The sequence below is a fragment of the Podarcis bocagei genome (assembly GCF_964188305.1).
Source record: "Podarcis bocagei genome assembly, chromosome: 7".
In the NCBI taxonomy this organism is placed as follows: domain Eukaryota; kingdom Metazoa; phylum Chordata; class Lepidosauria; order Squamata; family Lacertidae; genus Podarcis; species Podarcis bocagei.
The window spans coordinates 29,548,217-29,573,740 of record NC_138132.1 but is presented as its reverse complement, the minus strand read 5'-3'; the positions used below and the strand labels follow the sequence as shown (position 1 = coordinate 29,573,740).

General features: G+C 46.3%; 1 protein-coding gene and 1 long non-coding RNA gene across 3 annotated transcripts in view; one reads left to right on the top strand and one right to left on the bottom strand.

The window, feature by feature from the left end:
* The window catches only part of LOC308592556, a 48,292-nt gene extending 41,784 nt beyond the window's left edge, over nt 1-6,508 (top strand). For both annotated transcript variants that reach the window (XR_014010545.1, XR_014010546.1), the window contains exons 2-3: nt 6,176-6,294; nt 6,390-6,508. This is a non-coding gene — a long non-coding RNA (uncharacterized lncRNA). The remainder of the gene's footprint in view (nt 1-6,175; nt 6,295-6,389) is intronic.
* Nucleotides 1,745-20,624, bottom strand: IFNLR1 (interferon lambda receptor 1). The gene is made up of 7 exons (XM_081204073.1): nt 20,489-20,624; nt 15,511-15,634; nt 13,859-14,052; nt 12,193-12,341; nt 7,106-7,253; nt 6,133-6,248; nt 1,745-2,895 (listed from the first exon to the last, which is right to left on the bottom strand). The coding sequence occupies exons 1-7, from the start codon at nt 20,553-20,555 to the stop codon at nt 2,026-2,028; spliced, it is 1,668 nt and encodes a 555-aa protein (XP_081060199.1). The 5' UTR covers nt 20,556-20,624; the 3' UTR covers nt 1,745-2,025.
* Between the last annotated feature and the right edge of the window lie 4,900 nt (nt 20,625-25,524).

Below are 25,524 nucleotides of genomic sequence, written 5' to 3'. Positions count from 1 at the left end.
ATGTGAGCCCCAACACTGTATAAACATGTCAAAACAACTGCACATCAGAAGCAAAAAGGCTGTAACAACAACAAGGCGCGAGGAAAGGAAGGGACAGGGAAGGGAGCAGAAGGCTGTATGGCTTTTATTATAATACTGTGAAAACCCAAACAAAACTTTCTATCTATCCAAAGAGGCATTAACGCCTGGAAGACTCCAGATCAAACACGTCCACTTGAGGGCTGTATCTTGACCTCCATTTGCCAACCTCCTCTCTCTCTCCACCTCCTTTTAAAGAGCTGGGGCTGGAGAGAGAAAGATGGAAGGGAAAAGAGCCTTCCCTCCAGGTACCTGCCACACATTATCCTCATCCCAATAGCTAACCTGCTTCAGGTAATGTGGAAGAGGATAGGAGACAAGGTTGTCAGAGAGAACAATGGCTGGATTTTTTGGTTTAGACCGTCGTACCTTCAGAGCAAAGCTTCTTGGCAAAGCTAGCTGCCAGCCTCAACGCAAGGTTCACAAGATTCAGCAGCCTGTAGGCCCGGCTGTCACCACCAGAGGGCGACAGTGCACGGTGAACTCTGTGCAAGAGTCTTTGCCAACCTGTTGCCTTGCAAATGCTTTGGTTCACAACTGCCAGTGGCCCCGCCAACACAACCCTGGCTGGGGCTGATGGGAATTGTAGCCTAAATGGGAACTTTCCAAAATATCTGGGGCACCAGATTGATAAATGTATGAGGTATGTACGCACATCTAACAATATATTAACAATATAAATTAACAAATGCATTTAGAACACTTACAACAGCTTGGGACTTCAGAAGGCCTCTTTTGCTCAGCAGAGAGGATTTTTTTTAGTTCCAACAACGGAATTTAGACGTAGATCTATTTATTGTATTGACAGTTCCACCCTGTGCCCATGACATAGTTCCAAGTGGGCATATATAGGATTGCACTGTAAATTACCGTATTTTTCGCCCCATAAGACGCACCGGCCCATAAGACGCACCTAGATTTTTTGGGGGGGGAAATAAAGGAAAAAAAATTTATTTCCCCCCCAGGTGCGCTGCGCTACACCAGGAGCTTGGGGCGTGCGGAGCTCAGCGTGCCCCAAGCTTCTGCGTGCCGGCAAGGTCTCCGCTAGCGTGGGAGAGCCGGGCGCCTCTCCCAGGGCTAGCGGACCCCTGCGCTAATCCAGAAGCTTGGGGCAAGCTGATGTCAGCGCGCCCCAAGCTTCTGCGTGCCAGCAAGCAGTCCGCTAGCCCTGGGAGAGCCACGGGGCTCTCCCAGGGCTAGCGGATCGCTGCGCTACACCAGGAGCTTGGGGCGTGCTGAGCTCAGCGCGCCCCAAGCTTCTGCGTGCGCGCAAGCAGTCCGCTAGCCTTGGGAGAGCCGCGGGGCTCTCCCAGGGCTAGCGGATCGCTGCGCTACACCAGGAGCTTGGAGCGTGCTGAGCTCAGCGCGCCCCAAGCTTCTGCGTGCGCGCAAGCAGTCCGCTGCCGCCCCAAGCCTCGCGCACCCGGTGGGACCTCCTGCCGGGTGCGCGAGGCTTGCAGACACTCGCCCGAAGCAGGGGGAGCCCTCCCGAGGGCTCCCCGTGCTTCGGGCGACAGGCTGCCGCCCCAAGCCTCGCACACCCGGTGGGACCTCCTGCCGGGCGCGCGAGGCTTGCAGGCATTCGCCCCATAAGACGCGCCCCGATTTCCCCTTCATTTTTGGAGGGGGAAAAGTGCGTCTTATGGGGCGAAAAATACGGTAACACATTTATTCTCCTGGCTTTCTTTGTGACTGCTGAGCTGCCCCCTGGAATCAAAGCTTTTGCTACAGCATGGGGCTAAAATTCTGAAGCAGGAGACACCTTTCTCTTCCCACACCTTGTTCATTATGGGATGGGGGTTGGACTGAATTGGATTCTGTATAATGGTTAACTTCCCTATTGTAGAATCCAGATCTTTCAGTGCAAAGTTCACCACCTTGGTACTGGTGAAACGGCTGTGATCCTAAGATTCTATGACTAGGGAAATCCATTTCAGGGCATCCAAATCAGGTTCTTGCAATATAATGTGTGTGCCTCGGCCAATACCCATGGAATTTGGGTTCTGGAGTACGGCCCGATTCCAAGTCTCTGTTTTCTCCAAACAGCCCAGGGTCTAAGGCTCCCATACAAGGCACGTCCAGAAGAGGTATTTTATCCATGAGACTTCCACAACCACTGGAGTCCTTTTCAGAACCTCTTTCGTCTACAAACTGCTCCTCAAAATGGAACCCACAGGAGTCCTGGTTGCCTAGCATCCCAAAGAGAGGTATCTTCAAGTCTTCCAGGCTTGAACAGTTTTCTTCAAGATGACCTCTCACAGGTGTGAATTGCTTCCCAGTGGAAAGGTCAATGCCAGAACCTTCTATCAATACCGACGAGAAGTCTATATCTTCATCCCATCCTTTTCCTCCAGCAGTTGGAAAGCCAACTGGAAACCCAAGGGATTCCTCCATAGAGGAACTCTCAGAACTTGAGGTCCCCTCATTCTCTTGGAACCCAGAAGAAGACTCCCCTGTCACCCACTCTGTTGAATCAGGGACCCCAAGCACAGTTAAATCTGGCAAACCTGACTGAGAACTTCCATAGCCGGAAGATGGCAGAGGTGCTTCCAGGCCCATGCTGGCCATTTGGCAGTTCAAGCTTTTCTTCTGGAATCGAAGCACTTCCGTGTAGGGTATGGGGCTTCCGCTATCGTCATCGTCATCTTCCTCACTTTCTTCTGACGGCACAGAAGGACTCAGTGCTAAGTGTTTCTGGGAGCCAGTCCTGTTCCTCCTTCCTGATTCCACAAGTGCTGCTGTACATGTGATGGGATACACCTTGATTGCTTCCTTTTCACCAATCAACAGCAACTTTGTTGGGCTTTTGGAAAAATCCTAATTAGGGAGACAGAATGTGGTTGACCATTTTAGAGGCATATGGCTAGATATTTTTAATTCTGGATATAACATTTATCTATTTCCTTAGTTACTTATACACTCCTTGACTGCAAAAACAAAAAACCCTCTAAGCAGTTAACAGGAAGTATTTAAATTATCAGTAAAAACAGTTAAACAGAATTAAAAACCTTTTTTAAAATAATTACAATGAACAGCAAAATAGATTAAAATATGTCAACATTTTGTCTTGAAGTCACCGTGACATACAACTTTAAACTAGGACTGATTATGCGAATGGTCAATAGCTAAGGAGGTTTTCGGGATGGGGGAGAAATTAGCTTCTGTTCACATTTTAATGCAAACCTACCTGGTTTGCACTTCCTAAATAAATTTTAAATTCACACTTCTCTGCATTTTGAAATGCCATTCTCCAACCAAAAAAAGTAATGTGTTAGGGGGGAGTGTGAGTAAAATTGCAAATATTAGCGAAAGTAACATACAAAACTTCTTTATACAATATGGAAAACTGCTGTCAAAAATGTGTGTGTTAGGCAGCGTGGCATTGAAAAAGACATCTGATAGTAGAAATGCACACTAAAATGCAGAAGAATTTTCATAACGCCTTTCCCCCCATAACACCTCATATATATATATGAGGTGTGTGTGTGTGTGTGTGTGTGTGTGTGTGTGTGTGTGTGTGTATAGTATATATATATTAATGATATCTTGATTTACAAAAGTATGTGTAACATCCACTTTTTCAAGTTGCGTTTTCTATAGATCAGTTTCATTTGTTGTGAGACATTAGTGTTACATTAGGAAGAAAAGGGGGAAAGAGGTGGAGGGGGGAGTGGTGAGGGGGTGGGGTGGGGTGGGGTGGCAATGCTTCTGTTCTACTTAGTGTATGTGTGGGGTCATAACGCCTTTTTAAAAAAATATATGCAAAATGATGTAGAAATGTGGTGAGCTGAACTTAAGGTTGGAAAAACGAGAAATGGAGAGAAAGTAAAATTGACAGATTCATCCATCCCTAAGAAATGGTGCGATCAAGTGCAAAGCAGAAATGAGTGCTTGCAAATATTTGAAATGTAGCAAAATTGCCAGCTCTACTATCCTTGCATTCCTTCCTGTCTACCAGGAGCTGTAGCAACACTGTGTCACATAGAGCAAAAGAGTGTCTGGCTTAGTACAGTGGTACCTTGGTTCTCAAACTTAATCCATTCCAGAAGTCAGTTCCAAAACCAAAGCATTCCAAAACCAAGGCTCGCTTTCCCATAGAAAGTAATGCAAAATGGATCAATCTGTTCCAGACTTTTAAAAACAACCCCAAAAACAGCAATTCAACATGAATTTTACTATCTAACGAGACCATTGATCCATAAAATGAAAGCAATAAACAATGTACTGCAGCCACACAATCAGTCAGTCAGTAGCTGAACTGGGTTCCACACAGTCGCAAAAACAAACAAAAAAGCCGCAAAAAAAACCCAACGCAAAATAAATAGGAAAAACAGACATACCTGAGCGTAACACTCAAAACGGAAGTGTGGCACTCAAATCGGAAGCGCAACTCTCAAAACGAAGCACATTAGGCTTCCAGAAAAAGTTTGCAAACCAGAATACATAATTCTGGGTTTGCAGCATTTGGGTTCCAAGTTGTTTGAGTACCAAGGCGTTTGAGAACCAAGGTACCACTGTATAAAGCAGCACTATCTGTTCCGTATACAAGGTGTTTCAGTCCTTGGTTTCAAATGCAGAAGTTCAGTCAGGTTCATGTCTCTGGCAAGAGGAAAGAACCTTGCCATTTGATAAAAACCACAGAACAGGGAAGTAATCTACCTTCCTCCTCCTGTTCTTCAACATCTACACAAAACCCCCGACTGAGGTCATCCAGGATTTTGGAGTGCAGTGTGAGCAAAATGTGGGTGGCACACAGCTCTGCTTCTCTTTGACATCTGCGAGCGTGGCAGCAGATGTGCAAGATTGATGTGTTGTCTTGGTAAATGTCTGGATGAGATCCAATCAACGAAAGCTTAATCCTGACAAGGCTGAGGCAGTGTTGGTGGGGGGGGGGGGACCTAGATCAAACAGATGGGATGCAGCCTGCTTTGAGTGGAGTTATGTAGCTTGGGGGTACTAATGGATCCATTACGGTTGCTTGAGGTTCAATTAGCCTTGGCGACATAGAGCACCTTTCATCAGCTTCAACTGGTGGCCCAATTGCACCCCTATCTGGACAGGGGCAGCCTAGCTTCCGTTGTCTACAATCTGGTAATCTCTAGGTTGGGTTACTTCTATGTGTTATTTGTAGGGCTGCCTCCACAGTCAGGGACGTGGGTGGCGCTGTGGGTTAAACCACTGAGCCTAGGACTTGCTGATCAGAAGGTCGGCAGATCGAATCCCTGCGACGGGGTGAGCTCCCATTGCTCGGTCCCTGCTCCTGCCAACCTAGCAGTTCGAAAGCACGTCAAAGTGCAAGTAGATAAATAGGTACCGCTCCAGCGGGAAGGTAAACGGCGTTTCCGTGTGCTGCTCTGGCTCGCCAGAAGCGGCTTAGTCATGCTGGCCACATGACCTGGAAGCTGTACGCCGGCTCCCTCAGCCAATAAAGCGAGATGAGCGCCGCAACCCCAGAGTCAGTCACGACTGGACCCAATGGTCAGGGGTCCCTTTACCTTTACCTCCACAGTTAGGAAACTGCAGCTGGTACAGAATTCAGAGTCCAGATAGTGAACCAATTCTGGTATGTCTGCAGTCGCTACCAGTTAAGTCTCCAAGCTCAATTCAAAGTGCTAGATTTGACCTATAAAGCCTTACGTCACTCAGGACCCCAATATCTCAAGGACTGCCCTCTCCCCACATGAACCAATCCAGAACCTGACAGTCATCAGGTAGGTCCAGAGGGTGGCAGTACAAGAATGGGCCTTTTCCATGGTGGTTCCCCACTTCTGGAATGCCCTCCCCATGCTTGGCGCCACCTTCATCCATTTTTAAGTGCTAGGCAAAAACTTCCCTTTTCCCCGGGGCTTTTGGCTCTTGATTTGAAGGGCTTCAGGTATTTGTGCCCTTTTAGTGGAAGACTTGTTTTTTATTTGTATAGCTTTGTTTTTTAGATTTTTATCAGCAGTTTGTTATACTTGAGTTTAGTGTTTTGTTTTTTCTAAGTTGCTTTGGGTCACTTTTGTGGGGAAAGTGATAATAAAATAAATAAATAAATAATCAATCATCCCATACCAAAGCTTGAGGCATCTTGATTGGATTATTCATCTTTTTGTAGCAGCAGAAGACAATAAAGGCACCAGCAGGGAGCATGAGTAGCAATGGGACAGCAACAAAGACCCAGTTTTCTGCTGCAGAAGAAAGCAAACAAACGAAGCAGTTAATACTGTATTTGGGGTAAGTTCTTCCCCTTTCTCCACTTCAATCTGTTTTATTGTTCTGTTCTTCCTGGTCTCTTAATGAAAAGTGGTGTTTTTTGTTGTTTATCACAGACAGAATGAAATTTTCACTGAACCAGGGAAGCAGGCAGAGGGCCTTCTCGGTAGTGGCGCCTGCCCTGTAGAACGCCCTGCCAGCAGATGTCAAGGCAATAAACAACTACCGTATTTTTCACTCTATAACACGCACCCGACCATAACACGCACATAGTTTTTAGAGGAGGAAAATCCGTAGGCATGCCACCCGTAGGCGTTCCCTCCATAACACGCACAGACATTTCCCCTTACTTTTTAGGAGGAAAAAAGTGAGTGTTATGGTGCAAAAAATACGGTATTTTACTTTTAAACGACAACTGAAGGCGGCCCTGCTTAGGGAAGTTTTTAATGTCTGATGCTGTATTGTTTTTAATATTCAGTTGGAAGCTGCCCAGAGTGGCTGGGGAAACCCAGCCAGATGGGCGGCGTATAAATAATAAATTATTATTATTATTATTGATAAAACAAAGCTTCCTTGGCACACAGTGTCTCTGTATATATTCCTGGAATGTGGGGCTGCTCAATAAGAGGCCACAGGGATCTGTTCCCATCTACATAAAGAGGCAAAGCTATCTGCTTTAGCTGTGTGATCACAATGCAACTTCAAACATCCATTTGCACCCATCTAAACTGCATGTGCACAAGTCTGTCCTGCACGTGCTGGATCAGGGCAAGTATACAAAATGGACAGTAAAGTCTTTGCACAGGCACCCCCATTTCCTCCTTCCCTGTACCTTTTTCATGCAAGAGAGTGCAAACTGGTTTCGAGTAGTTGCTCCATTTTTCACTCACAACAGCACGGGCACGGAAGCAGTATCTGCCACTGCTCCAGTGTGTCGTGTCGAAGCCCAGAACATTCTTCTTCATCTCAGTGTAGTTCCTCTGGCAGATAAGAAAAGCAAAGGGGGTTGAAATCGACAGTGTCAGGGACCATGCTGAGGAAGGCTGCACTGAGGAGGAACGGTGGGAGCCTTCCCCTCCCCCTGCTCCTGATCAGGATCCTGAATCTTCCCAGGAGCAGGAGGACAGCATAGATTTGGAACAGTGGTTTGCAGAGGGGCATAGTTCTGAAGGCAGAAGCTGGGAAATACTGGATGGGGGACAGCTAGGAGGAGAAGAACTGGGAGAGAGAGAGTTAACAGACTCACTGTTGCTTGAAAGCGTTCATTTGCTCAGCCCAAGGTCAAGAAGAGCAGGTAAGAAAGCACAGTGGTTGCGAGCTCAGGTTGCAAGACGTGGTAGTGATGTGGGTGACTAGGGAGGAAGTGGGTGGAACCCTTAATTGGGAGCACCTTCATTTCGATGAATGTATTCTTTGTTCTCTCACTGTGATCATTAAAGTTTCTAACTGGTAAGAGACTCCTTTCTCTTTGTTCTGCTTATCTTTTGCCAAAAGGGGGAAGGTTTCATGGTCCGGGTTACAGGCAGTCGGAGTCCCAGCTTGGTACCTCGGGACCGGGGTAGAGGTCGGGAAGCAGGAATCAGCAGTCCAGGGGTCCACGAATCAGGAAGCCAAGAGTCCGAGGGTCAGGAAACCAGGAGTCAGGAAGCCAAAGCACAGCTAGATGGGTAGCATGTTGTTGTGGCAAAGAGCCAGAGGGAAATGCTGGTCTTATATACCCCTCCCGGCCCTTGCCACCAGGTGCTACAAGTCTTCTGTCAAGCCTCACCTGTGTGGCCGTGCCTTGCCCTTCCAGGCCAAACTCAGGAAGGCCCCAGTCCTGCGAGGCCCTACCAGTCACAGGGCCCGGCTGCTGCACACACTCCTAACAGAAGGAAGCCAATTCCCTGAACAGACAGGGATATCAGCAAACATTAACTTTGGCTGAGACTAGGGGTTTTTTATTTTATTTTTATTTTACATTTAAAAACTTGCATTTCATTGAGAAACCGGGGACAAATTCACACTTTTTTTATACATATAAAACACAAACTGAAACACAGCAAGTGTTTGAAAATTTGCGCTTTCTGAATTTCACCATGCACTTCTCCAGCCAAATAATGTGTACAAAAATGCATACATTGTGGAAGTTGAAAATAACAGACAAAAATGCATTATAGGAGGGGAAATGGGGTGGCAAAAATGTGTAAAATAGTCAAAGTGGCATGCAAAATGTGGTTAACAGGAGAAACGTGCACTAAAATACTGACAAATTCTCACAAGAATTTAAAAACAATGGAGGGGATAAATTGCTTCAGAAATGCAGAGGACTTAGAAAGCTGGTCAAGACTGAAACTTTCCTTGTTGGGTCGAATTGCTGCGATAAAAATGAATGTATTGCCAAAAATGCTGTTTTTGTTTCAGACCCTACAGATTGTGGACAGGGTGGAATGTTTTAGAAAGTGGCAGAGAGATATCTCTAAATTTGTCTGGCAGGGCAAAAAGCCCCGAATAAAATTTAAAATACTAACTGATGCTAAGGAGAGAGGGGGGTTTGCCCTGCCAGATTTGAGGCTGTATTATGAATCTGCAGCTTTCTGCTGGCTGAAAGATTGGTTTCTTCTTGAGAACACTGATGTCCTGGATCTGGAAGGGTTTAACAATGCTTTTGGATGGCATGCATATTTGTGGTACGACAAGGTAAAAATTCATAAGGCGTTTAAGAACCATATTGTCAGAAAGGCAGTGTTTAATGTCTGGATGAAATATAAAGACTTATTAGAGAACAAGATCCCAAGGTGGCTGTCACCAATGGGAGCCAAGGCTCAGAAAAGACTCAATATGGAGGCCGCATGGCCGAAATATTGGGAAATACTAGAAAAAGAAGGAGATATTTGGAGACTGCAGAGTTTTGAGAAATTAAAGGATAAAGTGCGAGATTGGCTACATTATGCTCAGATCAGGGAGGTTTTTAATTTGGATAAAAAAACAGGTTTCCAGGTGGAAAAATCGAAATTAGAAACAGAACTGTTAGAATCTAAGACCAAGGTACTTTCAAAAATGTATAACTTGCTGTTGAAATGGAACACTCAGGATGAAACGGTCAAATGGGCACAGGACATTGGGCATAATATTATGTTTGCTGACTGGGAAAAAGTTATGGACCACCGGAGTGAGGTTCACGGCATGCAATGCCTTGAAAGAAAATATTATGAAAATGATATACAGGTGGTACATGACCCCAGTCAAGCTTGCAAAAATATATCACCTGCCCGATAATAAATGTTGGAAATGCAAAGGAACTGAAGGAACATTCTTTCACCTCTGGTGGACATGTCCAAGGGTGAAGGCTTTCTGGGAAATGATCTATAATGAATTAAAAAAGGTATTTAAGTATACCTTCCTTAAGAAACCAGAGGCCTTCCTTTTGGGCATTGTCGGCCAAGGGGTGTTAAAGAAGGATAGAACTTTCTTTATGTATGCAACAACAGTAGCAAGAATACTCATCGCAAAGCACTGGAAGACACAGGATTTGCCCACTCTGGAAGAATGGCAGACGCAACTGATAGACTACATGGAACTGGCCGAAATGACTGGCAGAATTCGAGACCTGGGAGAAGAGACGGTGGAAGAGGACTGGAAAAAATTTAAAGACTATTTACAAAAACATTATAAGCTGTATGAATGCTAAGAGAATGCATGATAGAAAACAACATGGCATCAGTAATTTAGTTGTAAGATATACGAATAAGTGATGTTTAAGAAAATGATGAAATTCGAAGTAATATTATGTTTAAGTTAAGCAGTTCAGTATATGATAAAAATATTGGAAATTTGGGACATAATATTCGAGAACTAGAAAATAAGAATTGAAATAAGGTAATAATTTGCTGCTTATAACTATATGACTGAGAACGCAGGAAAGGGTGATGTGAGGAAGTCCAAAGATTATGAAAATACGACTTATGGATAAATTGATTTTGTTGTACATTTTTTCTTTTTATTCTACGTTTATTCTTTAAATTTCTTCTGTTTTCTTTTGTTTTGTTGTATGGTGATGGTATTGTATATGTTTGTTGGTTTGTTTTTTGTTTAAAATCTGCAATAAATATTTTATAAAAAAAAACAAAACAGAAATGCAGAGAACGGGACTTAAGGTTGGAAAAAATGAGAAACTGAGTTTTGAAATTGACAGACTTGCCCATTCCTTGTCCACCAAGAGGCATTAGCATGGTTCAAGAACGATTTCAAGCCAGGCAAAAAACAGCTGGGGTACAAGGCAGGGCCAGTGAGGGGGTATGGCCTGGGGAGAGTGTTATGTACTGAAGTTCTCACCCTGGGCCAGCAGGGGGATACTGTAGATAGTTATGCAAATAAGGGTTTGAAAGTGACGTTCAGTGATTGGATAGTTTTAGAAAATTGTTACAGTTATGTTGTACTGGAGCTCTATATAAGCAGGCTGAATGAACCCTTCAGTTCAGTTCTGTTCTAGCCTGTTCACCCAGTGGCGTAGCGTGGGTTGTCAGCACCTGGGGCAAGGCAAGTAATTTGCGCCCCCTAACCCATGGATTTGCGCCCCCTAACCCCCAGATTGCGCCAGGTGCGGCCAACCCCCCTGCACTCCCCACGCTACGCCACTGCTCCCATCCTCTCATAGCTGAAGGTGCCGGCGACTCAACCTGGGGGCCTTTTGCAAGGAAAGCAGCGCTCTCCCATGCAGCCACGAACTGTAGTAGACCGGCTCTTTTGAGAAGCAAGGCAGCCTCGGCTGAGGGACGTGGCTGGTCTCTGCAGGGGAAGGAAAGGAAGAGACCACGGGGTCTTTTTCTTCCAGGCATCCATCCAAGAAGGAGCTTCTGCCTCTGGTTTAAACCTTGCTCACCAGAAGAGTTGCAGATCCAGCCGGGGCCGCGTGCGCTTTCCTGAGCGGGAAAGCAAATGCGGGGGAAAGTCTCCTGAGAGGCGCCCTCCCTGCTCTCAGAATGGCGGGATGATGAGAGGCGCCCTCTAAGGGACAAGAGACCCGGGAAATCCACCTCCCACTGAACTGAGCTGGGGTGGGGGACTTAATTGGAAAGAGGATCGCAGCTTCCTCGAAGGGAGCCTTTGACCTTGAAGCTTGCTGCTGGCAGGGTGGCTTTTTGCGGTCGCCCCAATTTGGGGCGCAAATACCCGGCGGCTTCGCCCCCCAACCCCCGCGAAGATGCGGCTTGGGGCGCGCGCGAGCGTTTCCACCTGACTCTCTCCCTCGCCCCCTCCCCGGAGCGTTGCAGTGAGAAAGGGAGAGTCTCCCGCTCGGCTGCCGCTGTTTCTCTCCACGTGTCCGCCTCCAGAGGCAGCAGCGTCGGCGGCGGGCGGCCGTGCCTGTGCGAGCAAGTCTGGCGGCGGAATGGTGGCGAGGTGCTGCGGCTGCCGCCGGGCCCTGGAGGTGGTGCCTCCCGGCGCGCTCTGCCTGGGCGCGGCGCTCAGCGGGCTCTTCAGCTTCGGCTTCTTGGCCGTGGCCCTGGTGCTACAGCCTGCGCCCAAGGCTTTTCGGAGACTCCGGAGGCGGCGAGCGCGCCCCCTCAGATGTTGCGCCCGGTGCGGCCGGCCCCCCTTGCACCCCCCACGCTACGCCACTGTGTTCACCCACAACTTAACAGAGAGTACCAAGGGCCAGACAGAGAGGCTTGGAGGGCCACATTCAGCCCCAAGGCCTGAGGATCCCCGCCCCTGGTTTAAAGTATACACCAGCACTCTCTGCTGCAGCTGCACTTTGAAGAGGTCCACTGCACCACACACAGGAGGCTTTTCAATGGAAGGAAGGGTGGGATACAAGTTTAATAAGCACTCCCTAAGCAAGCCCTGAAATGAGGAAGGATTGTTAAATGTAAATGACAATGACTTTCAAGAAGGACGTCTGCAGATGATTTTGAAGTTGCATATCCACCACCTACTTACTGGTTTCCCTGCTCCATCGATGCCATACTCCAAGTCATAGGTCAGGTCTTGAAATGTGGCCTTTGCACAGGATGGGTAGGAGAAAGCAATGCTCACATTAAGAGCATTTTCAGTCTTTTTCAGTTGCAGAATTGGGGGAGCAAGTTCCACTGGAAACGATTGGACAGATGTTAGGGCAATATTGAGACAGAGAGGAGTAAATACCCCCAGCCCCAAATGCTTGGTTGTTGCCAATGTATTCCACATCTCAATTATGCAATAATACATATCATTCCGCTTTATCTGTCATCCTGCAATGCTTCCTGAATGATACCACATTACTACTGTCCGGTACAAAACTCTTGAGCTATAGAGCAACAAAACTGGGACCCAGAACGTGGTATAAAAAGTTACAGGATTTCAGCAGGAAGCCACAGGGCATGTGCTGACTGGAAATGAAGGCAATATGCTTGCTCTGAAACTTTTGCAGGTACAAGTAGTATTTTGAAGAGAGATTGCATATAGACACCTCAGTGCCACCCTGAGCACAAATCATCATGAGTGCACAATTTTAACTATATGTCTGGAATCGTCCTAAAATTCCTGCTCATTTATGGGCCTGTCAGGTAAGCTACCTGGGCCTTTCTAAACCACAGCATTGGCTCAATCTCAGCTTCCCCAATCTGGTGCCCTCCAGATATTTTGGACACAGTTCCATGTCTTTCTGCTTCACTGCCAATGAGTGCCAGGTTGGGGAAGGTTAATCCCATCAGGTATGTTATGTACTGAGCTGAATAGGATCCAAAAGGCAGCAGTCTGATTGGTCCTAGAACAATAGAATCATAGAATCATAGAGTTGGAAGAGACCACAAGGGCCATCGAGTCCAACCCCCTGCCAAGCAGGAAACACCATCAGAGCACTCCTGACATATGGTTGTCAAGCCTCTGCTTAAAGACCTCCAAAGTAGGAGACTCCACCACACTCCTTGGCAGCAAATTCCACTGTCGAACTGCTCTTACTGTCAGGAAGTTCTTCCTAATGTTTAGGTGGAATCTTCTTTCTTGTAGTTTGGATCCATTGCTCCGTGTCCGCTTCTCTGGAGCAGCAGAAAACAACCTTTCTCCCTCCTCTATGTGACATCCTTTTATATATTTGAACATGGCTATCATATCACCCCTTAACCTCCTCTTCTCCAGGCTAAACATGCCCAGCTCCCTTAGGATTCAGAATGCAGCAGTCTGATTGGTCCTAGAACAATGCAGCAGTATGATTGGTCCGCAGGAGCCACCCAATCCAGCTCCAGGTGGAAGTGAATCCACAACCTGATTGGCCCACGGGAGAATCCCGGAATTAGCCAATCACGTGTGGCCCATTGTGTAAATAATGTATATAAAGCAGATATTTGGGGGGAACTTTCATTCCTCACTACTATGAGCTGAATAAAGAGCATGAAATCCACACTCGACTCTGAGTATATTTCAAGGTATTAGTGTTTTATCCCTATCTGCCAGGCTGTCTGGAGAGAAAGGAACCTCTGGCCTTATAAGAAGTTCCCCTCCTCTCTTTCACTTATTAGGTCTTCTGGGACAGAATTGTGAGCAGAACCTTCCATTCCACAAAATAACAATTGGCAGCATTAGTACAACCGCCCTCTGCACCTTGATCTCAGGGTCCTACCAGCCATACCTTGAACAGTGTAGTCAATATTATTCAGTTCCACCCATTTGGAAGAGGCCATCCCAGAATTATTCTTCATCTGAGCTTTCACATGGACTGAGTATCTGTTGTCCAGTTCTGGAGACATGCAAGTTATGTTGCAGACTGTTTCAGAGATGTCCCTACAGGGTAAGAAGTCGTCCCATTGAAGTCTGTAAGGCTCCCTGCAGGAAGAAGCCACAGCGGTGGCAGGTTAGTATTCAGATTCACATGAGGATGTGACGATTTCAGTTCTGAAGAACAGTCAGCAGCCAATTGTCGCCAGGGGTGGAGATTAGATGGGGCTTTGCCAATACTCAGTCCCTAAAGGATCGTCTTTGTTTTTAAATGACAAGCTCAACAAAATATCTGAGAAAGTGTACCATTCTTTATAGACGTATGATTTAGAAGAGCTGTCACGAAACAAAATAACCTTGCCTGCATAGCAATTTTTTTACAGAATATAAATATGGTTTATATGCAATATAAGCATACATATACATACACATATAGGCCACATTCACACTATATATTTAAAGGACTATGTTGTCATTTTAAACAGCCATGGCTGCCCCCAAAGAATTCTGGGAAGTGCAGTTTGTGAAGGTGCTGAGAGTTGTTAGGAGACCTCTGTTTCCCCTCACAGAACTACAGTTCCCAGAGTTCCCTGTGAAGAGGGATTGATTGTACCGAGAACTGTCACTCTGTGAGGGGAATAGGGCCCCCCTAACCACTCTCAACACTCTTAACAAACTACAGCCCCCATAATTCATTGAGGGAAGCCATGACTGTTTAAAGTGGTACAACAGTGCTTTAAATGTATGGTGTGAATATGGCCATACTTGTTTCCTGTTTTGTTTAATGTGTGCATGTAACTATGCCCTTCACCCCAGAAATATATTGTCAAAGGATAAAAATGGAATGCCCAACCCAATAGCACTGTAAATTTCCAAACCAGTCTGAGCCTGACCTATGGACTAGGCCGTTCTGACAAGCGACTGCTGTTACACAACGTATTCAAGTCAAAGGCCACTTCAGGCCAAAGCTATTTTTGCAGGTGGGCTTCCATTGCAAAACACCAAATACAAGTCATGCAATTAATGAGTATTTGGCGTTCTTGGACAAAACACACACACACACACTTACTGCAGTAAGGAAAGTGATGGGGAAAGGCTCTGGAAAGTGTGGGGTGACAATTACTTCATGTGACATTGGATAAGCTCCCTGCAATGAACACTCAATAAATGGTGGGCATGACAGCACCTCCCTGTAAACTTTGTGCAAACAAATCAGGTGTGAATGCTCAATAAACAGGTCATCTGGGAGACTGTCCTCCCCCCATCTTCTCTGAGAGGTGTGTGAACCAAGCTCATCCTGCACAAACTAGAAGATGATTTTTTAATTGGGAGACATAAACACACCCACTGCCTCCAATTTCTTATGTGCTAGTAATATCCCAGAAAAATCAAGTGGAAATTATAGTCCAGCCTTTCCAAATCTGGTGTCGCTCAGATGTTTTGAACTACAACTCCCAGCAGCCACAGCTGCCAGCAAGTTGGTGGGAATTGTAGTCCAAAACATCTGGAGGGCTACCAAACTGGGGGAAGGTTGTTCTAGCCATTGCTCTTTTCTTTGATGCTCACATCCATTGAACAGTGTAGGTTACTCCAGGAAGGTCATCAGCAGCTGGCAGCCATGTCAAGAACAGATGGAAATCCTTCGACACGAGCGTCAGATTTTGAGGAGGTGATAGGTGGAATTCTTGGCCTGTTGGAAAGGAAGACTTCCTTAAGTGTCCTGGGGTTCATTTCGTCTTCACAAGGCTAGCCCAAGACTCTTCCTTGCTCAGGCAGAAGATCCAAAGGACAACCACCCTACTATTAATTCAGATAAGGCAAAGCCCACAGGGAACATCTGTGAGGAAACCTCATAATCTGGATGAGAATCCCACCCTTTGGGCCTCATTTATTCATTACCTGAGTTGGTAGTATTCTTATTAATGTGAATTAGTTGCATTCTTGCACTCAAGTGCCTCAAAGCAAATCACACAGTTAAAAAAAAAGAACATAACAAAAAAAATTAAAATCAATTTAAAAACAGCAATAAACAAAAATTAAAACACTCCCCCAATAACCTATTTAAAAGGATCTTTCCTACCACCTCACCTAAATGCATTTCAAGCGTGGACAAAGGCTGGAACTGTGGAGAATCTTTAGTATATATGATATGGGCCTGCCTAATGGTTACACTCTCTGGTCCGAGGTTCTCACACTTGTTAATCTAATTCTAGAGAAATATTTGACATTAGTGGATGTTGAACTGTATCTCGGTGTAACAGGACCTCATTGAGGGGCAGAAACTGGATTCTGTGGGTGCTGACGCTGCAGTACAGTGGTACCTCTGGTTATGAACTTAATTCATTCCGGAGGTCCGTTCTTAACATGAAACTGTTCTTATCCTGAGGTGTGCTTTCGCTAATGGGGCCTCCCACTGCCGCTGTGCCACTGGTGCGCGACTTCCGCTCGCATCCCAGGGCAAAGTTCGCTACCAGGAGCATCTACTTCTGGGTTAGTGGAGCTTGTTACCCGAAGTGTTCGTAAGGGGGACTTTATGTAACCCGAGGTTCCACTGTATTGGGAAGAACGCCTCTTACCCCCAATTGTATAGCCATCAAACATTCTGTTAACATTGGCAGCGTACAAGCGGGCAGGTTTTCACAGGCGGCAGCAGGACAAGGCGTTCTCTGACATTTGGCTTGCGTATAAAGGCTTATTTGCCTGAACTGGAGTTGAGCAACGGGCTTCTTCATCTAACGTGGTTTGTTGAATTTGGGGGCTAGAGCAATAACCCTTGGCTTTCCCTTGTGTGTCTCTGCGAATGCATGTGGATCAATGGATGGGACACACGAGTGCCTGTCTTTTGATACTGATGCAGTGACTCTCCTCTGTTCCATAAATGTGTCATTTTGGTACTGAATAAAAACTATAAACAATAATGATTTTTAAAGTGCTGCAGGGGAGAGAAAGGATGGTCACAACAAAGACAACCGGCCTGTGCAAACCTGTGTCTTCTCAGCACAGTGAAGCCTGTTTCTAGGTGAGGCAATAAATCTATACTTGGGCTAAACTGCCTCAGACTGCAGGGTGGCAGAGCAGAGGCAAGTGTCATGTGACTGAATGCTCCTCCATTAAAATAAAAACAGTTGGGGAAAGGTTGTAGCTCAGTGGTAGATCATCTACTTTGCAATCAGAAGGTCTCTGGTTCACCTCCTGGCATCTTCAGGTAGAGTTGGGAGACAGACTCCCTGTCTGAAACTCTGGAGAGCGGCTGCCTGTCAGTGTGGGCAATATGGAGCTAGGATTCAGGATAAGGCAACTTCCCCCATTCTCTGAGCACTTTCACACAAATATGCCCTTCCGCACAATTTGTCCTCACAACAACTCTGTGAGGGAGAGGGATTGGCCCAAGGGCTGCTAACCACTATCTATTTCAAGGCTTTCCGTAATGATGCCCAGGGAATGTGTCATGGTTACATATGCATACATAGCGATGGCTTCTTAGAGAATGATCCCAAGCTATGAACTCCTGCAATACAACAATTTTGCCTTTTTAAAGGGGAAATGTGATTGCAGTTGCAATTATCAAAAACGGGAGCACTATAGACACCCATTAAAAGGTAAAGGGACCCCTGACCATTAGGTCCAGTTGTGGCCGACTCTGGGGTTGCGGCGCTCATCCCACTTTATTGACCGAAGGGGCTGGCATACAGCTTCCGGGTCATGTGGCCAGCATGGTGAAACCAGAGCAGCTCACGGAAACACCGTTTACCTTCCCGCCGGAGAGGTACCTATTTATCTTCTTGCACTTTAATGTGCTTTCGAATTGCTAGGTGCACAGGAGCGGGGACCAAACAACGGGAGCTCACCCCATCGTGGGGATTCGAACCGCGACCTTCTGATTGGCAAGCCCTAGGCTCTTTGGTTTAACCCACAGCGCCACCCGTGTCCCAAAGACTCCCACTATACAGCTGCAAATAAAATGCTTTTAAGGGGACGACAGAGGACGAGATGGTTAGACAGTGTTCTCGAAGCTACCAGCATGAGTTTGACCAAACTGCGGGCGGCAGTGGAAGACAGGAGTGCCTGGCGTGTTCTGGTCCATGGGGTCACGAAGAGTCGGATACGACTAAACAACTAAACAACAACAAAGTGTGCTTTAAGTGCATTAGATGGTGATGGTGAACCTTACGGAAAATTCAAAGTATGTTTTTAAAAAAGCATTTTCAGAACGGTTTTTATATGTGTGTAGATTCCACCTACTACGTCAATATCCATCTTTGGTCAGGTGTTTGTCTACCGCACATTGCTGCTGCTGAGCAATTTGGATAAGGAAGTGGGGGAGAATACAAACTTATTCGCAAAACAATATTTTACTAAACTTCCCTATAGGACAAATATATGTAATTGGAAAGCGCCCAAACCACCCAGCAGGAAATGATAGTCTAGTATATATAAAAAAGGGAAGTGAAGATTATGCAAAAATGATCAGATCAAAAGAGAGACGGTGAACCAATCTTGCACAGATGCCTGGCATTATCCCATTTCATATGTTGAAACACCCACTTGATAACTTTAGGGCCATATCTGGAATTCTGTGGCTGAAATTCTTTTGGGAAAGTATCTGCGGGGTGTCTGTGATTTGGACAGGAGCACTGCAAAGAGGTGAGAGTCCACTTCCGCACCCAAATGCTGAAAACTCACTTAAAAAAAACGAGTGCCTATTTACCTGTTAGGGAAAGTCCATAGGTGCCTGTAAGTTTCCCTTAATGGGGTGTGTAGCAGCCAGAGTTAGTATGTCCCATTTCAGTGCACCACCGCCACCAAAGCATCCCCTCCCTGGGTTACGTAGTGACACAAAGCAGCAATGGTGATAGCAGGTACTGACAAGATCTTGCGATCACCAATGCTGTGGCATTTGTTAAAGGGGCTGAGAGTTGTCGGGTGACTCCTATTTTCTTCAGAGAGCTACAATTCCTACAGTTCCCCAGGAAGAAGGATTGGTTGTTAACCATCCTGGAATAGGCCAACATGGTGAATAGGAGCAGCCAACATGTTGCCCTCTATTTATTGCTTGGAATACAACTCCCATCATCCCAGGTCATAGGCCATGCTGGCAGGGGTTGATGGGAGTTGGAGTCTGACAACATCTTGAGGTCACTACATTTGAATAGGCTAGGGTTACCAGATGTCCCTATTTCCTGGGGACAGACCCCAGATTTGCAAATCTGTCCCTGGACAAATTCCATCGCTGGATTTCATTAAACGTCCCAGGGAAATGTGACATCCTGGTCTCCTGGAGTAATATGCAGCTGGAGGGGTGGGAAGACAGTTTTTGCGCAGGCAGAGGCAGAGGTGGGGGGGGGATCGAGGAGTGCGAAAGAAGGGCTTTGCACCTTGCCCGGCAGAGAAATTGTGTGCCTTGCATCCCTCCTGGGCAACGGCACGCCACCTGCCCGTGACTCCCGAGCCTCCCCTGATCTTCTGCCCCCTTTTTTTGAGAGGTCACGGGTGGGCGACCGTTGCCCAGGAGGGGTGCAAGGTGCGCAGTTTCTCTGCTGGGCATGGTGCAAAGCTCTTCTTTTGCACCCTGTGAGACTCTCAAAATGAAGGGGGAAGGGGGCAGGAGATCAGGGGAGGCTCGGGAGTCACGGGCAGGCGGCGTGCAGTTGCCCAGGAGGGGTGCGAGGGGCGCAGTTTCTCTGCTGGGCAAGGCACGGAGGGGTGAGATGACTTCAATCCCCTCGGCCAACTGGAGCAGCGGTGGAGCTGGAGCAGAGCTGGGCAGCTGAGCGTGAGAGAGAGCGTGAATGAAAGCGTGTCCCCGACGGCCAGGAACTGCAGAAGTCAAATTGGAGCAGGGAAGCCTTATGTTCTTTTAAGTTGAGGGGGCTTGAGTTGAGGTACCTCCATTGCAGGGGGTTGGCCTAGATGCCACTCAGAGGGCCTTTCCAAATCTGTGATCATCCCACAGTCGTATTCTCAAACTCTGCTTCCAACTCCACCCCCCAGGTTTCTCCTCTCCTCTGGACTTCTCAAGACAGCAAAACAGCTGATGTATAAATGTAATTGGGGATAATAAAGCTTGTAATTTTTTATTATTATTTTATTAGCCATTGGAAAAAAATCTGGTAACCATAGAATAGGCCCCTGCAGAGGGTTCCTTCCACCGTGCAGAAGCTCAAAGCATTCAACGCTGCATGTAACAGCCCCCACAGCCCTGCTGCCCTCCCGATGCTTTCGACTGAAACTCCCATCAGCCCCAGCCAGCGTGTGAGAAAAAGGAAACCATTTTACACCCCACTTTCAGCCAGACATTCATTCCCACATCTCCTTTCTCCCTGCTGCCTTTTTCCATCTGAGTGTACTCCTTCCACACTGACAGACCGACAACCTTCTTCCTTGCCATAAATCGTCACTCCCTGTCAAATCCGGCCAGCAGCAGAGAGGCTTTGAGAAAGTGAACCCAACAGAAGGCTCTCCTTTTTAGACTTTGCACCCTTTGGAGCATAACCCAGCAAACGTATCAGTAGAAACGAAAGAGCCAGAGGGAATTTGGGCTTACCGACTGTCCCTGAAGCCTGTCCAAAGGAAGCCAGCACCACAAGACAACAGACCCCCAGAAGAGACATCCTGGAAAGGAGTGCAGCAGCTCATGTTTGGGCCAGGAACTTCTGTTTCTTACTTTCACTTTGAGGTTTCCTGGCAGGAAACAGCACCTGTGGCACACATGCCAAAGCACAGCAGCCCCCTAGAGGACAGGAAGCATATTTACTTGCTGAATCTCCTGGATGTACATAAAAAGGCACCTTTGGCTGTTGTACTTAAGAGCCTGCTGCACTAGCCATCCCTGAAGTGTCTCTCTATCCCAACCCCTGCAGGCTTATTCGCTTACTGCTGTTGGTATTGTTGTTCATGACATTTATATCCTACCCTTCCTCCAAAGGATCCCAGGGCAGCAAACGCAAAGACTAAAACTGCAACTCAGACTTCTAAAAACAATTTAGAACTCCTAAAAGCAACCAGGATACATAAGGATGTGCTGTACGCTGTGCCGGATTTACGTATAAGCTAAACAAACTACAACGGTGCCCCGCAAGACGAATGCCTCGCAAGACGGAAAACTCGCTAGACGAAAGGGTTTTCCGTTTTGGAGGTGCTTCGCAAAACGAATCTCCTATGGGCTTGCTTTGCAAGACGAAAATGTCTTGCAAATTCCTGCGGGTTCCCCCCCCTTTTTCTAAGCCGCTAAGCCGCTTATCAGCTGATCCGATAAGCCGATAAGCCGCTAAAAGCTGCTAATAGTGCTAATAGCGCTAATCCACTAATCCATCAATGGGCTTGCTTCGCAAGACGAAAAAACCGCTAGACGAAGAGAATCACAGAACGGATTCTTTTCGTCTTGCGAGCCACCACTGTATAGCTTAGGGCCCCACTCTCTTGGGGGGCCCTAAATATTTAAAGGAAAAAACACTGGATGTACATTTCCAAAATGTAAGATAAAAACCGAATAAAATAAAACCTACCATACAGCAACAGTGTTTTGTGTTGTGTAGGCTCCTGTGGTATAAGTAATGGGCCCCGCCTACTAGCCTGCTCCCTAAAATATCACTGGTTTGCTCATTTCTATATCAATTAGTTTGATAAAATACATATTTTGTTATGTGCAAATGGCTTTAGATTCCTATTAGGTCCCTAAATTACCATATAGCATATATTCAACACAAAAAACCAGTGACAATTTGTTGTTGGCATAGGTCAGCTGGACATATAAAGGGCCCCATTACCTTCAGTAGCTTAGAGCATCATCAAATCTAAATCCGGCCCTGGTTGTATGGAGAGCTGACTTCTGGCACCAGACCAACTCTGCGTTACAAAGATGTCTGCAAACGTGATATGAACCCTGCCTTGTGGGAATCTCTTGCAGACGACTGCAGTGCCTGGATACAGGCAGTCGAGTTGTGTATCCATAGCAGTGGCCAGAGGAGAAATGACCACTGGGGAGGAGCACAGAGAGAAGAAACGCCAGGGTGCATCTGCAGCAGCGCAAACAGATGCCTTCATCTGCCCCAGCTGCAACAAAGCATGTCTCTCCCACGTTGGTCTGTACAGCCACAGCAGGCGCTGCAACTGTCCAACAGCTTGACGCAAAGGTGCACTCCTCCATTGACTCCCGAGACATACGGATGTCAACATCTCTAAAAATTAGTAATTCAAGGTGGCCAGAGATAGATCTTTCTGCCATCAAATGCCCGGGTAATTTTTTTTCACAATCCCATCAATGTCTTCAATAAACTGTATCTCAACAATTGCTCTCTTTAGTGCTCTGCCTCCTTGTGGTGGAATGTGTGAATTTCCCCAAACATTCCCTTTGGCCACTAGCCAGAGACCGCTGCAAAGGACACCATCCACGTAAAACACTCTTATACCACTTTAGCAGTTATGGGGCCTAGAGGTGGGGGAGAAATTCTATGCAGTTCTCATTTTAAAGGAGGATCCATCCAATCTGTAGTTTTCCAAAACAATATGTGAACCAAAACACAGCCATCCTTCCAAAGTCACACTTATCCAAATTTTGTGATGCTGTTCTCTACCCAATGTTTACAAAAATGCATATATTAGGGGGTAGAGTATATAAAAATGAGTATTTTTTAAAGTGAAAATGTGTTATTTAACAAAATTTATATGCTGCTTGACTGTAACACATCCTCTAAGCAGTTTTCAATAAATATTTAAACCCATGTGTGTTAAATTGTGATTTAAATGTATGCTGCAGATGTGACCAGAGATAAATTCCCCCCACAAATGAGCGCACAATTTGTTTCAACTTGGACATGAACATAATTATTTATTTACAAAAGTATTTGTCTACTGCTCTGCCATTTTTTTTAAAAAAAATCAAAGCGGTTTGCAGCAATAAAAACTTAAAACCACAAAATGAAAAAAAAAGGAGTTAAAAACCTATAGCAACGTGTTGCCCGCCCCCTTCTCAAATACTAGAAACCTCCCCAGGGTTATGTGTTCAAGCTGGGAGTGGCAGCCTTGAATCCCTGCCAGGTTTCATCCACCGTTGCTTGAACATCTGGAATGAAGGTGCCACCAGAGTCCCCTTTGCGCAAACAGTAGCAAGTGAAAATGAAATGAGGCCAGTTGGTTTGTCGACTTTGCACATTCCTTTATCAAACCAGACTGCAACACCCCAGGTGCTAGGAGGGCAGAGCCCGAATGACGTGGGGATTTGGGTGCCGCCTGCTTCGCTGAACAAGCACAGAGGAATTGGAGGCCGGGCCAAAGCAGTGGACTTTTGACCTTTCCTACTGTCGAATGTGTACAAGTATATTTTAATTGCACTTTGTGGAAAACAGACCAGATCAGGGTAGCCAACGCAGTTGACACCGACCACCACAGGGTTCCTGGGACTAGGCAGGGGGTGAATAAAAACCTAGAGACTGAAAGGGGGTTGAGAAGGGCCTAAGTGTGGAAAAGAAGATTGCGTGGTATGGTGTGAAAAATTTAATTAGGTACTATGAGCCTTAGAAATAAGGGACAGGGGCATGTACAGAGTGCACCTGCCTTGCCAATGAGGAGCTTCTGTGTGGTGTTATTATTTACACTTGATTTACATCCTTACTTTTTACATGTGATTATTCCTAGTAATAGGGATTGATGATGAATAAATGTCGATTATATATTGCTCTTTCTTGACTACGGTATTTTATTTACATTCCTGAGAATTCGGGTTGGGATCAATGATGACTTTGTAAGCCAGGGGCGGCCTGTCCTGTTTTTGCCACCTGAGGTGAAATGGGAATGAAATGGGAATATGCCTCCGCTGTGCTGTGCCCCCTTACTTCCTCTGCTTCCGGAACTGCCCCCCCCCCCAAATCAATGAGAGCCAGGGAATTCCCCAAGATGTTCTCACTTGCCAGAACACAGCACTTTTGCTGGCAAGAGGGTGGCAGAAAAGATGGTGCAAGCAGGATGCCACCTCTTGCAGTTCTGCTACCTGAGGCAGATGCTTCACCCTGCCTCATGGGTGGGTCAGCTCTGTTTTAAGCTGAGAAATCAGGAAAGCCCAGAACTAGATGTGAATGAGATGCCTGCAGCCTTGTTCCTTTGTAATGTCACTGAGCAAAAACCTAGAAATTTGGTGCTGGAGTCCCTGAACATTTAGAGGCGGCTTTACCTTGCTGCTGTGTTTCAGACTTCATGCGTGTTATATACTGAGTTGAATAGGATCCAAAATGCAGCAGTCTGATTGGTCCTAGAACAATAGGATTCAGAATGCAGCAGTCTGATTGGTCCTAGAACAATGCAGCAGTCTGATTGGTCCGCAGGAGCCACCCAATCCAGCTCCAGGTGGAAGTGAACACAACCTGATTGGCCTACAGGAGAATCCTGGAATTAGCCAATCACATGCAGCCCGTTGTGTAAATAATGCATATTAAGCAGATATTGTGGGGGAACTTCGATTCCTCCTCACCACTATGAGCTGAATAAAGAGCATGAAATCCACTCTCGACTCCGAGTATATTTCAATGTGCCAGTTCCACAGAAACACCAGCTGGTTTCACCTCAGTATGGCTCCGCTTTATCACCACAGCCCAACAAGACAATGACAAAAATCCACCAACAGCATACGAATCAATATGGCTAACCTGATCCAAAACACCCACCCACCCCACTCACACATGAAAACAAAGACCACCACAGCCAACCACAAATGAGGCCAACCCCAACCTCTCTCACCACCAAAGGAACACAAGTGAACAGCAGAGAACCTGCGCAAGCAACACTGACACAAAACCCCACATATGTTAAGTAAAATAGAAACATTGCCACCTGACCCCACCTCCATTCATCTCCCCCCCCTCAACCTCTTTCCCCCTTTTCTTCCTAATGTCTCAACAAATGAAACCGATTTGTAAAAAAAAAAAAAAAAAAAAGTTACATGGGGGGAAAAATACGAGACATTGCACATACCTTTGTAAATCAAGAAAATCTTTAATAAAAAATACATTAAAAAAAGAAAAGAAACACCAGCTGGCTGGACAGGCACTTGGGCAGCTACAGACTCTTGTGGTTTTCTCCTACCTGCCTCCTACTGAGCCAGACCACTGGCTCATCTTGCTTGAATATTGTCTACACTGACTGGCAGCGGCTCTCCAAGGATTCAGACAGGGGTCATTCCCAGCCTTACCTGGGTGTTCCACTGGGGACTGAATTGGGGACCTTCTGCATGCAAAACTACAGACCCATCTCCATGCCCTCATATCATTCGGGCTCTGGCCTGGGATGGGTAATTTGGCAGCTCATCTTTCAACCTGTTAAAACAGACAAACAAATACAGATAAGTTCTGGAAAGAGCTGCAGCAGCTGTAGGGAGAGAAAGGTGTCTTAGCAACCTCAGAGGCAGCAGTCAATCATCATTGTACACAGCTAGTTTCTGTTGTTGCAAACCCCACCCAGCTTTTGACCCTGGAGAGAAATGCATGTGTTAAGTTGTGGGTGAATGTATCAGACGACACAGCGATTCTTCAAACAGCTCTTGTTTATTCACAGGCCAGAACAGAACTGAACTGAAGGGTTCAGCCAGCCTGC

Excerpts from the sequence above, each read along its gene's own strand:
- IFNLR1 (XM_081204073.1), bottom strand. The coding sequence starts at position 20,555 with ATGTCTCTTCTGGGGGTCTGTTGTCTTGTGGTGCTGGCTTCCTTTGGA. Across the intron at positions 12,342-13,858 it reads TATTGACTACACTGTTCAAG|TGGAACTTGCTCCCCCAATT; the intron begins GTATGGCTGGTA and ends AATCGTTTCCAG. Across the intron at positions 6,249-7,105 it reads CACTCTCTTGCATGAAAAAG|CAGAAAACTGGGTCTTTGTT; the intron begins GTACAGGGAAGG and ends TTTCTTCTGCAG.